The sequence below is a fragment of the Nannobrachium achirus genome (assembly GCF_963921795.1).
Source record: "Nannobrachium achirus genome assembly, chromosome: 23".
Lineage (NCBI taxonomy): Eukaryota > Metazoa > Chordata > Actinopteri > Myctophiformes > Myctophidae > Nannobrachium > Nannobrachium achirus.
In genome coordinates, this window is record NC_137830.1 from 29276280 (window position 1) to 29293216 (window position 16937).

General features: G+C 42.0%; 1 protein-coding gene across 1 annotated transcript in view; it reads right to left on the reverse strand.

The window, feature by feature from the left end:
- Positions 1-16937, reverse strand: part of LOC308309155 (proton myo-inositol cotransporter-like) — a gene marked incomplete at both ends in the record, with an annotated part of 80306 nt that overhangs the window by 20786 nt on the left and 42583 nt on the right. Inside the window, one exon of the mRNA XM_080754631.1 lies at positions 694-857. Coding sequence (XP_080610757.1) covers positions 694-857 — 164 coding nt within the window. The remainder of the gene's footprint in view (positions 1-693; positions 858-16937) is intronic.

The window sequence follows — 16937 nt, forward strand, 5'->3', positions numbered from 1 at the left end:
GTTAATTTATGCACTCAGTAAATGTCTTCATCAATGGGGCGTGGCATGAAGGTGGTCAGCCTGTGGTACTGCTGAGGTGTCATGGAAGCCCAGGTTTGCTTTGGTCGCACCAAATTTTGGGCCTGTGTACAAGGATTCACTGCGGGCCCCCCATGAATGTTCTTCATAGGGGGAGGTTTAACCCATTTAGACTGGAAAAGCATTATTACGCATTATTTTGTGCTTTCACTATTGAAAAAGCTGAGCTTGTAGATCTGCTATTTTTGAAAAATCGTGAACATTTGTGTCTTTGAATATTTCAAATCCTTTTTTTTTCTTTTTTAAACCTAGGTTTCTATGTCAGTGGTGCTCAAACATTTTCACGTGAAGGACTCCCAAAATGATTATGTATTTGGCCACGGACCAACATCTCAAAATATTTCGTTCCAGGGACCCCCCAGAAGCAAAATCTGAGTTACAAATGTTCGCTTAAAAAAAGAGACATTATATTCAAAGATTTGCACACATTTTCACGACTTTTCAAAAATATCAGATCTACAAGCTCGCAGCGCGGCACTCGGTGCCGCGCTGTGAGCTTGTAGATCTGCTATTTTTCAATAGCTAAAGAATAAAAATAATTAAGGTCCCTCCATCTTGGGCCCTGATGGTAACTCAGTCCCACTCCCCCCCCCCCCCCCTTGGTGCTCCTCCTACCCATGATGCTGCCCAGGGTGAGCTTCCTGCGGCCCACCCTCTCCACCAGCCACACCCCCAGCAGGGTGAACAGGAAGTTGGACAGGGCGGTCAGCCCGGCCAGCCAGATGGCCATCCTGTCGTCGCGCACGCCCGACATCTGCAGGATGGTGGCGCTGTAATACCTGTGTGGACACACACAGGACAAGAGGTGGAAAGTTACAGTTTACTAAGTAGAATTTTTGTACTTAGTACAAAGGTATTTTTGAATATTTCCAATTGTGTGTACTTTTACTTCTACTCCACTGCATCTCAAGAGGCAAATATTGTACTTTTACTCCACTACAATTATTTTGAAAACTTTAGTTACTAGTTACTATGTAGATTTTGATTATTTTTACAAAACATACATTAACCACATCAGCCCTACCCCATATACATTTTGGCCTTTTGAAAATAGCAGATCTACACACTCACAATGCGACATTCTGCAGGTGGTCTGTTAGAGTAATGTTAACTCCATACTATGGAGTCCATAGACACATACAAAACAGAAAAAGTACAAAACTATGGCAACACCTCTTTAATATATTTTGGGGGATTTTCTGCCTTTATTCAGATAGTTCAGCAGAGTGTGACAGGAAATTACAGGGAAAGAGAGACAGCGAGTGACACCTGCGTAGAGCCACTATGTGATAAGCGCCTTAACTACTTTTTACTCCACAATTATTTGACAACTTGTATTGATAAATACAAAACCTACATCAATCAGTTCACATACATTGAGTGCTTTTACTTAAGTACGTTTTGATGCCAATACTTTTGTACTTTTACTCGTAACAAAGAATTTCTATATTATGGTATTCCTTTTACTTACATTAAGTGTTATTAATCATGCACAGGTGGATGATCGACCGCAACAACCAGAGCTACCCGTCTCTGTAACGGCTCATATCCTGAAAATAACTTTGTATTTTATCTATTTTGTTCGATGTTCATGTTTTTGCTGCTGGTGTGAATTTAATTTTGTATTGTATTGTTTTGTCTAGCCCGAGCACACATCAAGACCAATTCCAATCAATGTTTCCTTGATGGTAATACATCATTTTCACATTTGAATTGTGTTCCTTGTTAGATCACCCGGCTGCACACATCGGACACACCACCAATTTTGTCTAACAGCTGTATTCATTTTAAATTATGTTTTGACAGTGTCATTGTGCAAGAACACTGCTATTTTGAATAGTCTGTTGATCTTTTCAAGCTAAAACTAAATTTGATCGATGTGCCGTAAAACCCAAGGTGGACCGAATCGATTTCCAAGGAATAAACCCCCAGGACTTGCACATGCAATCAAAGTTTGTCAAAGTGTCCCTGTCACTTTAGTCTTCCATCAACTGCCGCCAATCCCCTGGCTCAGACATGAGCCAGGCAAACTAAAGGCCTGTCCATACTTTGACCGAAACCGCCGTTTTCGGTCAAAAGGTCCTTTTCAACTATAAAATGTAATTCCTCGAAAGTTCTGGAATGCTTTTTCTCCGAACAATAGTTCTGAAATTTGCACGACGAGATGTTGTCACTCGCCGAAATCAGGTTCGGTGAAACGGCAAACGTGATTGGTCGGTTGGACCCCCCCCCCCCCCCCCCCCCCCCCCCCAGCTACTGAACACTGGAAAGCCTGGTGACGCGAGGCTACTGTACATTGCTTTTGTTTTTGCTTTGCGACCCGCGAAAACTACTATAACTGTGTGTCGGTGCATGCTCAATGAGCGGCGCGACACGACGCAGAAGGTCGTCAAAACGACTGGCAGACATTCTCATTATTTCAAAATGTTTCTCCTCGTCCATGCCCCTCATCCCCTGAACGAGACTCTGATACAGGCCATCCCGGGGCCTTGTCGTATTTAGCGGGCGGACATACCACCGTCTTCCCCCTCCTCCATAACCTCCACAATTACGTGCCACCGCTTCCAACTTCCAACGTGCCAACCCTCCGAACAGGAGCGAAGTATGAACATCCGACGCTTTTTTTTCGGAAAAGATAAGAAATAAAAAAGTGTATTTTTCAACCGAAAAGTTCGGTTCTGTCGAAGTATGGAGAGGCCTTTAAATGTTAGGTACAAAAAACTTGGTTGCATGATGAAAATAGACAAACTACAAGCTATTTTCAGAGTACAACACCCGAGCGCAACCAAACATAAAATGTACTTGTCTTTTAGTTCTACTGGATCTCTTCTCCACTCGTTCATTTTAGTCTACTTTTTATTTGTTGAAGAAATTCTCAATATATTTTGTCTTAGTTTTAGTCAACAAAATGAACACTGCTGCCAACCCTTGGTTGGTATGACCAGAACATACCAGAAGCCTCTGACACAATCAAAGTCTTGGGATGGTCGTGACATATAGCACATTTAAAAACAATATATACAGTATGTTGACCTCAGCCAACAGGATGCTTTTTGTCCTGTGTCAACTTAAAAAAAAAGTGATGCTGAAAAATAAAATGGAAACTCCCTGGGGGCAACCTACTCACCATTATCACCACTTTTCATGAAAATCCGGCAATCCATTCTTTTTCATTTTGCAGAAAGACAGAAAAATAAACCGGAAGAAATAAATTAATATAATGATCCATATCTACAGGTATCCTAAACCTCAACTTTCTTTTTTTCTAAACGTAGGGCGTTGGCGAGATCTGACGTCAGGCGGCAGCCACGTTGTGTACGATTTCGCCCCCTAGTGGCGAAGCACGGGTTGGGGGGCTATCTTCCTGAAATAAACATAATTTGACAACATGCACCATCTACTCTACGGGAAGTAGGAAGTACCAACCACTTACCCTCCAGAAACACCATCTACCATACAGGAAGTACCAACCACTTACTGAGCGCATTAATTCTCTCTCTCTCTCTCTCTCTCTCTCTCTCTCTGTCATTACACTGGCATCTCCGTGTATTCTCTCTACTCTTCTCATTAGGAACATTAGCGCTCTAATCATCATCAACAAGGATCTAAACACGAGCCCCTGTCCTCAACCACTGGGTGTCCAACAACAATTACGCACGGCTGCACAGAGGAAGCTATTTAAGGGAACACACTCACACACTCACACACACACACACACACACACACACACACACACACACACACACACACACACACACACACACACACACACACACACAAATGAACAGTGCAAAGCGAATTGCTAGGTAATTTCAGCAATGATATCATCATCATCATCATCATCTATTTCTGAGATGGAGTGGAGTGTGGTAAGTAATATATTACTCCCAAGTACTCTCATTACTGTAATGGAGTACTTTATTCATGCACTGTACCAGTGCTTCGTTAAAGTAATGGGCATAAAAGGGATTCTGTTAGTGTGACATCACAGTGAAGCCAGTGACATCAGAGCATGATGACATCATGACGACACATTTTTACGGTCTATGGGTTTGCCCATAGACCGTGAAAGACCGTAAAAATGTGTACACGTCTACACGCGGACAAGCTGTGACATTTCTCATGGTAAACTGCGACCTTCAGTCGCAATAACACGTCACACTGTGACTCGTTGTCAGCTTGTAGCTCTGTTATTTACACTACTTTTGCGTGACACTCCCCTGGGAGATACAAGGTTTCCGGCTCCTGCCCGAACCTAACGGGTTAATTTGGTTCCATTTGTACACTGTCAGAGTTACAGACTTGTATGGGTCAATTTAGACCCCCATAAAGGAACCCACAGAGTCTGTAGAAACCATGTTGTGACGCTGTACATTTTCTGTTCACGGTCTATGCTTCAGCCAGCAACAATATCAATACGCAACAATAACTGTTACTCATAGTAGCCTTCAAAAGAGTTGCTTTTGGACTACTTTTCAGTTTTCAACACAAGTAAGCATACCTCCTACTTGAGAAATAGGCTATTCAAGTCAAGTAGTTCTATCTACTCTAATATAGCCACATGCACAAGCACAGATTCAGTTAACCACCTGAAACCTATAGCATCTCTATTCTGGGACAAACATTTGGTGGAAATAGCATATCTACAATCTCAAAATGCATTCCATCACAATTCACAAAGCATGAGAGTTTGTCGATTGTCTATTTGTGGCAAAGACATTTCCTGTAGAGGGAAATACTAGTATAGAGCGCTATGTCTATAGGGTTTAAGTGTTGTTTTTAGTTTTTAATACCAAAGACAGAGGATGTTTATATGTTCATTAAAAAAGACCCAGAATAAGAAAAGAAAGGTCTCCTACTCCCCTTTGTTGCTCCCACTGTCTGTAACAAGGCACTAGGTAGGAATTAGCATTCTGGTTTTCATCTCTTCAAAAACATACTTACAGCTCTCTCCCCCTCTATCTCCCCCTCTCCCCTTGACAAATACGTTCATTCTAAGTGGATGATTTGCATAATCATGCAACCTTCTTTTATGCAACGGCATCCAGCTTCAAAAATTAAGAAAGAAACAAATGAAAGAATAAATAACAGGCTCCAGGCAGAATGGGGAGGGGAAACATTTTTAATAAAGTAAAAAAAAAAATCATTGCAATATAATGATCTATGGGAGACAACACGCACATGCACACGCACGCACACACACACACACACACAGTGGAGAAACAAGTGTTTCTCTCAGCGGGAGTGAAAGCACTATTCGCCTGAGGTGTTCCATTTACCGCACAGCATGATCCTGATTAGGAGCACACACACACACACTTACAACACACACACACACACACACACGCACACACACGCACGCACACGCACACGCACACGCACACGCACACACACACACACACACACACACACACACACACACACATGTGGACTAATGGACACTGATGGAGCTATATCCCCTCACCAATCAGAAGAAGGGTTCTCAGTATCACAACAGCTATGGCTGTGTCCAAAGTCACTCCATACTCACTCAATTACGCACCATTTCACCATTTTGCAGAGCAGCACTATAATTTCTACTCTAGTGATTGTTAGTATACCCTATGGTTCCTAAACAGTGTGCAGATGCACGCTGGTCTGTCATCTGTCGTGCATCTATTCTGCATCTAGCAAAGGAAAGACCCACAAAATAAGAAGGAAGTATGTTTTGTGTTAACTACTCCTTTAACTCCTGCAGTTGTCACACAATTCCACAGACATTGAGAATGACATTGAGAGCCTTTTTCAACCAAGTGCTTGGTCAGCACCACCTGTAGTATAATACCAGTAAGACTCCCTAATCGGGAGATAAGCGACCGTAGGTCTCGCTAGAAGAGGGCCATGTGAGAAATGAGGGGTGGGGTCTCCGCGTTGCCTTGGCGGACGAATAGGTACCGGCCCCGGCTCTCCCGGACGCTCCTAGGCCGAGTTAGGGCATTTTATGTGAGCTGCAGTGGAGGGGGTCCTCCACTGGGGGCGCCACCACTTTTGCATCCGTTCTGGAGTACCAGGAGTGGGTGGTCCCCGGGAATTCCCCGTGAGCAGCCCCGTGGGGGTGGTCATTTGGTCATTTTTGCACATTTGGTATTTTTTTTTACACCTGGGGGTCCCCCAGGGACCTGGGGGTCCCTGGAACTCCGGGGGTCCTTGGAGGTTGTAGTTTGGCAGGCAAGGAGTTTGTGTGGAAATTTTGGCATGGATCGGGCCAACGGTGGCCGAGATATGAGTAGGGGGAAAGTGTGACGTGTATGTGGTAATGTTTTTACACCTGGGGGTCCCCCAGGGACCTGGGGGTCCCTGGAACTCCGGGGGTCCTTGGAGGTTGTAGTTTGGCAGGTAAGGAGTGTGTGTGCAAAATCTGGCATGGATCGGGGCAACGGTTGCGTAGATATGAGCAGGGCAAAAGTGTGACGTGTGACGTGTGTGACGGACGGACAGACGGACACCTGGTGGAGCTTTCTGTAGTAAGTGTAAATATTTATATAAATATTTCACTCCACATTTGGGAGACCCCTCTGTGTACCACCAGAGGGGGGCTCAAGTACCACCGGTGATACATGTACCACAGGTTGAGAACCACTGCTCTACAATATAGATTTTAATTACTTTCCACCTGGTGTCCATATTTTGGGCAACTTTATATTTTGTATACATTGTTCGTTTTAATACACGTGTTGACGTGCGGTAGCAAAAATGTATGGACCTTTTAGATCATCTGACCTTGAAGACCCAGTCAAATGGCTATTTTGGGTGTTTTATTTTGAAGTTTCAGTCTGAAAAGGAAGCCTGTGTGTTTCTGAACCAATCAGGCGATGGGACATAAAATCTGAGTCATGTGATGCTTAATGTTTTGTTTGTAGCCCTCATTAGCAAGGCAGAGAGATGCTGCCTCTTGTACAGAATGTTTGTTACCAAGTTGCTTATTATTCTAACCTATAATGTTTACAGATACATATTTTATTGTGCTCATTAAGTTTACAATGAGTAATACATAGTTTGGAAGTCATCTTGAATGAGATTCAAAACGGAGTAGCTCTATAATTAAGATCAGCTGTGTTTGGAGGAATGTGCAGCAATGGGAATCAAACCGGTGAATGTAATCAAAGGTTCATTTATATGCAAGAAGACCTGTCTATGTCATCACGCAGCACATTTCTGTTCACAGGATCTAATTAAGAATGGCCTATTTAGGGACCTTTGATATATAAATACACAAAAATTGTTTATTTCAATTTGTTTGGCATCTAGTGTTAGGAATGCCCATATGATTACCACGGATAAGCTCTAAAAGTGTGAAAAATTTATTTTTCATTTCACTGGGTCTTTAAAATATGTTGAGCAATGTCAGATGAGAAGGCAGTACTGTAGATGAGATTGCATGTTGGGTAAACAGTGTTATGCACAAACAAGTAATGACTCATTGATAATGAGCCCAGCCTAATTATGAATGAACTGTTATGAACATATGTTTTATATACTGTAGCTTTGCTGCCGTTAATCTTGGACACCCATTTTCTTCAGTTAATCAAGTATTCTCCTCTATTTTGGGGATACTTTGTTCTTTGAATCTGGCTGGATGGGGAGTCTCTTGTAAGCAGCATAATAAAACGCACGCACGCATAGGGATGGGACGATATGAACATTTCATATCAAGATTATTTTGACAAAAGAAATCGCGATTTACGATATTATCACGATAATCAAAATCCATTATCCTGGGGCGGAACATTTGCAAAAAAAATAGCCGATCTACAAGCTCACAACACGTCACAGCGAGACGCGTTGTCAGCTTGTAGATCGGCTATTTTTTGGCGAAGACATTTGATAGAGAGTGAAAAAAATACTGGATCGAGTACGTATATTATTTATAAGTACCTTTTACCAATTATAGAGGGTGTAAGTGGTACCGGATATGCAGCTCGGCAAATAAAAGGTGAATTGGACGATCTCACGATAAATAAAATCTCCACGATATGATTATCGTGAGTGTTTTTTTATCACGCTAAACGATAATATTGCGTATCGTCCCATCCCTACGCGCACACACACACACACACACACACACACACACACACACACACACACACACACACACACACACACACACACACACACACACACACACACACACACACACACACACACACACACACACACACACACAGAGAGACTTATGTTGTAGACTCATTGAAACCGTCTGGAAGATAAGCCTGGTTCTGTGATGTATGTGTTGTCTCCTTGCATCAATTCAAAGGTCACAGGCTGGGCTGGCTGTTGATGCCAGAGGGGAATGCTAATCCCCTGGACTGGGAGAATAAAGACGCCCCTCAATCAGTGTGTCCTACATGCCAACTAAGAGGACCCCCAGAACTTAAGCCATGGTCCAGAGAGGCAAACAGGAGAACTGCCAGTACATTTTGAATTCCAGACTTTTACTTGTAACGGAGTATTTCTAAATTGCAGTATTGATACTTTTACTTAAGTAAAGAATGTGAGTACTTTTTCCACCTCTGCATATTATCAACCTCAGCTCCTCTCATGAAGAAGACTCACAAAATGACTGTGGGGCAGACATTAAATCACAACCTTTGATTGACGCAAACACAATTGTCAAAAGGAATTAACAATCAAACGTTGCAGTTTACACAGAACAGTGAAATACAGAAATCCATTCAGAATGCTAGTGGATACTGTTTTCTTTGACAAAACTTTTAAAATAAGTTCCGGCTTACAGCCTTAAAATAGGGTTTATTGTTGTCACTACATGTAACTTGCTACTATGGATATAATCCAACGTGATCCAGCTAGTGTGTGTCATGACAAAAACGGCTGAAAATGTTGACGTGCGTCAATGATTTGCTGTACATGTACTTTATCTATGCACGTGTGTGTGTGTGTGTGTGTGTGTGTGTGTGTGTGTGTGTGTGTGTGTGTGTGTGTGTGTGTGTGTGTGTCTGCCTGAATGTAACGGAGTGAGTGAGCGTCTGTACTGTATGAGCTGACAGGTGGGGAGACAGGGATGAATGACAGAATGACAAGAAGAGTAGATGTGGAAGTGTGAAAATTGGAACAAAATGAGAAAAGAATTGTAGAGAGAGAGATAGAGAGAGCGAGAGAGAGAGAGAGACAGACAGACAGACAGACAGACAGACAGACAGACAAAGAGATAGAGAGAAAGAGATAGAGAGAAAGAGAGAGAGAGAAAGAGAGAGAGAGAAAGAGAGAGTGAGAGGAGAGGAGAGGAGAGAGGAAGGGGGAGATGAGGGAGATTCTCGTGGGAACTGGCCTATTTTCTAAAATTAATGCTGAACTGCATCACAAGCATCAGGTACAGTACTTGTATCCATCTGTTACCATTACAGACTGAAAACACCCGCTGACCGGCTGACCTTAACTCATTTAGTGCCTATCCCGAACATGTTCGGGATATTTTCAGTCCAATACAATTTTTTTTTAATTAATTGACTTACCCTGAGCTGCTTGTATAGTCGTGGGTGGTCCTGGCTCGTCCTACGCTAGCCAGCTAGCCATTTTACATGGTCCGACGATATATTCCATTAAAAATGGTTTAAAATACATTTTTGAGACCCCCAATGTTCACCAAATGTTCAGCGCCGCTTCCGGAACGTAGTCCAGTGTGCCTATCCCGAACATGTTCGGGATATTTAATGAAATGAATAAAATGATCCGAGGCCTTCTGAAGCCTGGGCCTAAATGTAAAATCCAGTGGTCCAAATCCTGGGGAAGCCATGCCGGCCGTGAGCCGCGAACGTAGCCGCGAATCGCCGCCGAATCCAATGAAAAACCACATCTTTGGAGGCCCATATCTCTGGATTGTGTTTTTAGGGATGCGCGCCGAGGTTTATTTACGGCGAAATCGCCTAAAAATGATCTTTAAAATGACTAGATGGGAATAGCTATTCTGTTAGCATTAACATCCGGGACCTTTCCATGATGTGCACGAACGTGAGCACGCGCGTCACTGCAACGTGAGCCCCTGGATGCTGAAGCGCTCGCCTATGGGAGAAAGTCTGGCATTCCAACGGCGCCATCTAGGGGCTGGCACTGGAAGCGTTAACAAACAACAACACAGAATAAGTCAACAGTAAGTCAACACTCCAGATGCACTGAATTGTTGTAGAAGAAATACTGCAACTGACTTTTTATTTCTTGAGTATGTGCGTGTGTTTGTGTGCTAGCTCTCCTGTGCATTCACAAGAACAGAAATGTTAACATCAGCTGCATGATACAAACCCCGTTTGAAATGTGTTTAAAATGATACACTTATGTGCTGAATTTTGAATATGTGAAATATTTTTGCAGGGATATGAATAGAGGTGTGCCTGTGACTTGGGCACAAATAGTTTGAAAACCACTTATCTATTATAATCCTTGCCCTCAACCTTTTCGGATCACGACACCCCAAACGAATCATATTTGAACTGGGAACCCCCCACCCTGACAAGCACTTTGAATTGCATTTTGAGGCATTACATTTTGTTTGACTCGTTGCAGATAAAAAGTGTGAAAAGTGTGCCGATCTTGGTGTTTCTCACCATGTCTTTTTCCAAGGGTTCTCCCAATGGATGACGTACTGTAGGTTTGACGTAAGTTGTCCAAGGGTTTTCCCATGGTGTTATAACTACCTGACATGACTCACAGGATATCAGTATTTGATAACATGGGAAAACACTTGGAAAACTTGGAAAAGTTATAATGTTTCTTAAGGAACAGTATTTTAGGTGTCAAGTCAGCACCGGTGCATCGCTCATTAAACACAGGTTTTTGTTTAGGCAGTGGGTGCTCCGCTATAAAAAATAAATAAAAAAAACACAAAAACCAAAGGCACTCCAAAATAAAGGATGCAAGACTGGCTCAGATACACATTCTTGATATATATATATATTTAATTTGTACATAATACTTTAGCCCAATTCATACTCAGGCGTACGACAGTGTCGCGCATCAAGAATAGCCTCACAGGCTCACAAAGTGTCGTGGATGTGTGGCCATGTGACATTCTACAGACAAAATCCGAGATCTGCCTATTTTACATCTATTATGATTCCCATTAGCTGATGCATAACATTGATTGATTGATTGAATACTTTATTATTATTATTATTTTACTTACATTTTTATCCCACAATTTTGTAACCCATTTTTGCACCCAGTGCAAATTGCCTATGTAATCCTGGGCTCTGCTCTCCCTCTGCCGCGCATGGGGAGACAAATTGAATACTTTATTAACAGTTTGCAAAAAGTACAGATGTACAGTTACACAGTAATGTTAAAAGAATAACCCCCCCAAAAAATCCTCCTGGGGCCCACATATAACATAATAAATAATGTATTTAAAGACAACCAAGTGCCATTAAAAACTGAAAGTGACATTATGATTTATTTCACAATCACAACATACTCTATTATAGTCTGGAGGATAGTGACGAAAATCGCTCACTTTTTCATACAAGCGTGATATTTGGTACATTTGTACAGTTTGGGGCCCTGAACATTTTCAGATATGGAGCCATCGCAAAACCGTCCCCCTGGTGGCCATGACAGCCATGTTACTTTCCACCATTACCAATTAATGTATTTTGCATCATAACTCCTAAACAAAACATGATAATACAGAATAGTTGATGTCTAGACCTATGTTTTTATGGTCAAGGATTCCATTGATATCATATACAACACCATAAACTGTTCAGGTGAATAGTTAATGGTCAATTTGGTGATGTTGTGAGGTAGTCTGCTGGTTTTGTCTGAACATTTTTCACTTTTTCATAAAAGTATGAAACTTGGTACACTTTGGGACGCTGAACATTTTCAGATATGGAGCCATCGCAAAAACGCCCCCTGGTGCAGCCATGGTGGGCATTTTAATATCAGCCATTACCAGATAATGTATTTTGTGTCTTATCTCCTGAACCATACATGATAATACAGAATATGTGATGTCTACACCTATGTTTTGATGGTCAAGGATTCCATTGATAATCTGTACAACATCATAAACTGTCCAGCTGAATAGTTAATGGTCAATTCAGTGATTTGAGAAGGAAATCACAATATTTTGCCTCTGTTGAATACATTTGGTTTCATTGTCTTGTTATGTATTTCTTAAGCACATATATTTCATGTTTTTTGTTTGACTGATTGATTGATTGTTGTTGTTGATGATGATGATGAATCTATTCTTAAATCTTCACTGTCTCCTTCACAGCCTCCTCCACATTGACACTTTGCTGTGTGTGCACTATTAGGAGTTTCTTCCTTTTTTTCTTTCTTTTTTGCATTTGTAATGCCCCTGGCAGCCTTTCTTGCAGCCACAACTTAAGAGCTGAAGGAGAGATTGTCTTGCCTGTGGAAGAATTGACCACGATGGCATTTCTGGTGCCACCTCAAATGCTTGTCCCCAACAGTGTACTCCTTGGTACACCGTACACTGCTCTTTTGAGGTGTTGCACCAGTGCATCCTTTGGGGGTATTTGCTCTCCTCTTCCTTTTTTGTGAATAACTCAAGACCAAGCTTGCTGGGTGGCATTTGCCAATCAGAGAAATGTAAATAATGACTTCATAACATGAAGGCATAAGAAACAACTGCAACAGAAGAATCCATAAAAGACATGGATGCTATGCAGATTAAATATGATTCCATCTGCAGCCTTTGAAAAAAATACAGTGACGTTTGCTCTCCTCTTCCTTTTTTTTGGTGAACTAGCAATTCTTGGCCATCTGGCCAGTGATGTACATCAGACCAGTTAGGCTACCCATATATGGAGACCCCTGCATGATAGTCAACAATGTTATGTCAAATTAACATGCCCATATATGGGCATTATCAAATATGGGCATTCCCAGATATGTCCTTAATATTGATGACATTGGGACAGGGATCTCCATATATGAGCATAAAACGTATGTTAACACTCATTGACTGCCAAGGCCGGAGTTTCCCGAGTTATTACAGTACCCCCAGACTGCCATGGCCCGAGTTTCCTGAGTTTTCCCGTAAAAAAAAAGAAAAAAATCCCAAAATGATTTCTTTTCAAAACATTTTTTTTCTAAAATGCCTAAAATGTATTAGGCATGATCGCAATCGCGAAATTGCATGTTTAGCCCCATAACAAACACATCTTTCAAAATGGCAGCCATGTTTGTTTACATTAAGACTTTGAAGGCTTCTATCTCATGAATGCCTGAATTTTCAAGCGGATTTTTTTGTTTGAAAGCTGTGAAAAGGTACTACACATGGTGCATGATCTAGGCATAGGCGTGCACGGATCATTGATCAATGCACTAGAAATTTAGGAACTTGGGGGCCATTTTGAAAAGGCAATGAATGAGTTAATTCGGAAAGCCAAGCACGGCCATGGCGAGTTAGGGCCTGGGTTTGATGCCTGGGAATCTCCATATAGGGGCATAAAGGGGTATCCTAACATGGAATCATCTGGGAATGCCCATACTGTATGAGTATATGGACATTTTATTTATTTTATCCTTCATTAATATATGTCCATATACATATATGGACTTAATATTAATGTTTTCGGGGAAGGTAGGGTGTAAATCAAAGTAAAGCAGGCTCTTGGGCCAGTCAGGGCCTGGGATTTATGACATAAGACATTTCCATTCATGGGCAAAAAGGGATTTTGTTCCTGGGAATGCCCATATATGGACTTTTTATTTTATTTTATCCTTTACTAGAAATGACGTCATGTCAATATGTCAATCTCAGAGTGTTGTTAAACCATCGTTGCCTCTCGCGTTAGAGCACCTACAGGTAAAGGGCTCTACACTTTGTCACACTGTTTACACACAAAGGGTTTTTCTCCAGTGTGGGTACGCTGGTGTGTCTTCAGGGTACCTAACTCACTGAAACCCTTGTTACACTGTTTACACACAAAGGGTTTTGAGCGGTGGTAAACAGCTCCATAGAGTGGCTGTGCGTGTGTCTGTAGCCATTTCTCCTCAGCGTTTTGCCATAGCAATGTGTGTGTGTGTGTGTGTATGTGTGTGTGTGTGTGTGTGTGTAGCCTGTACATCCTAGACTTATATCCTAGTCTGAAGACGTTATGCAAGCACGACAACTGCTCACTTCACATTGGGTGTGATTTTTCTCCACTGTGGACACGCTGGTGTGTCTTCAGATTGTCTAGCTTACTGAAACCCTTGTCACACTGTTTACACACAAAGGGTTTTTCTCCAGTGTGGGTACGCTGGTGTGTCTTCAGGTTTCCTAGCTGATTAAAACCCTTGTCACACTGTTTACACACAAAGGGTTTTTCTCCAGTGTGGGTACGCTGGTGTGTCTTCAGAGTACCTAACTCACTGAAACCCTTGTCACACTGTTTACACACAAAGGGTTTTTCTCCAGTATGGATACGCTGGTGTGTCTTCAGAGTACCTAACTCACTGAAACCCTTGTCACACTGTTTACACACAAAGGGTTTTTCTCCACTGTGGACACGCTGGTGTGTATTCAGGTTGACTAGCTTACTGAAACTCTTGTCACACTGTTTACACACAAAGGGTTTTTCTCCAGTGTGGGTACGCTGGTGTGTCTTCAGGTTTCCTAGCTTACTGAATCCCTTGTCACACTGTTTACACACAAAGGGTTTTTCTCCACTGTGGACACGCTGGTGTGTATTCAGGTTGACTAGCTTACTGAAACTCTTGTCACACTGTTTACACACAAAGGGTTTTTCTCCAGTATGGACACGCTGGTGTGTCTTCAGAGTACCTAACTCACTGAAACCCTTGTCACACTGTTTACACACAAAGGGTTTTTCTCCAGTGTGGGTACGCTGGTGTGACTTCAAGTGACCTAGCTGATTAAAACCCTTGTCACATTGTTCACAGTGGAAGGGTTTTTCTCCACTGCGGACATGCTGGTGTATCTTCAGAGTCGATACCTCAATGAAGCTCTTCTCCTTCCTGTGTAATTTATCAGATGTTTCTGTACTTCTCCTGGCTGAGATGAAGTCCTCACAAGATCTTGGATGGTCTGTGTCTCCTCGTTTCAGACTGGTTACAAAGGAAGATGAGGGGAGCTTTCCATTTCTCATCATTTTGACAGCAGAGGTTGTTGTGGCTCCTGATGTCTTCATGTCTTCATGGAGGAGAATCTGAGATGTGAAGGCGTATGGAAACTACTTGCACTGTTAATTGGAAGGCGTTTCTTTGTCAATTGTGAGGTGGAAAGATTTGGTTTTGATATATTCTCTGTCAATCTTTGTCTCCTTCTCAATTCTCTACATATCGCCCTCTACGTGTCACTCTTTCAAAGATCTCTCTTGGTCATACCCAGACTAAATGCAATGTTTAAAAACTGCATCACATCTTATTTAGGCTGACCAGAGATCTGGTCTTTGATGTCACAAAACATAAACCGTTGACATCATTCCTAACAACACCGATTTACACAGACGCATCCATCAGGCCCTTTTATAGTCTGGTTAGCTGAAATGTCATGTGAGGCTCACCAATCCACCAATCCCCATGAACGTTTTCGAACACTTATGCGGAAACCGCATGAGTGTCTGCAGGACACACTTTATAGTAAGATATTATGATGTCACGTGAAGCTTGACAAATTCTTGAGACTGGCCCATAGTCTGGTTGGCTGAAATGTCATGTGAAGCTCACCAATCCGCCAATCCTCAAGATTTTGGACATGTGCCCGTTTATGCCCATTGGATTGGCTCCGGGCATAGAAAGCCCCTCTCGTGGCCCTTATTTATGGCCTGGGATGTGAACTGGGTGATGTCATCACCCAGTTAATGACATCGCTCTGTGTTATTTCAAGGGTTTTCCCATTGGATGACATCACCATGTGTTTTCTCAAGGGCCTCTGGCGTTAATTAAAGCCCAGACCATTATGGTGGTGTCCAACTTGTAGATATCATTCGCGTATCCAGTTGTATCATGGTTGACCCCTCCGCCATGAATATATATGACCATTAACTATTCACCTGGACAGTTTATGATGTGTTACATGATATCAATGGAATCCTTGACCATCAAAACATAGGTCTAGACATCATCTATTCTGTATTATCATGTTTAGTTCAGGAGTTATGATGTAAAATACATTAATTGTTAATGGCGGAAAGTAAAATGGCCATAATGGCCACCAGGGGGCGTTTCTGCGATGGCTCCATATCTGAAAATGTTCAGGGCCCCAAACTGTACAAGTGTACCAATTTTCACGCTTGTATGAAAAAGTGAACGATTCACCTAAAATCTGGTCACTATCCTCCGGACTATTAATAATATATACCCTAATCTTAAGCATGCATAATTCTTCAAACTACGGCTTTTATCCAAGGTCAAGTCCTTTTTATCTTTTAGTGAATGTGAAAGGATTATACATGCTTTCATTGACACTCGCGCCTTGACTACTGTAATGCCCTCTATGCTGGCATTAGTCAAGCCTCCCTTTCTCGCTTTCAGCTAGTCCAAAATGCTGTCGCATGTCTTTTAGCAGGCACTCAAAAGCGAGAACATATCACCCCCCTTTTCTGGGATCACTCCTTTGACTTCCTAGTGTGTTTTAGGATCCATTTAAAGACTTTCTGTTTGTTTTTAAATCTTTAAAGGGGCCCCACCATGCTTTTAAAAATATATATTTTATATAAATATTGGTCCATAATGCGGTTTTATACAGGTTTTAGCCTAAACAACCACTTGGATATTTAAATTGCATGTTCTGTCTGTCTTTAATTCCAAGCCATTTCTGATGCAACATCAAAATGCTCTTTGGGGCGCTGTCTTTGGGCTAAAAATGGAATGATATAGAGAAAATTGGCATG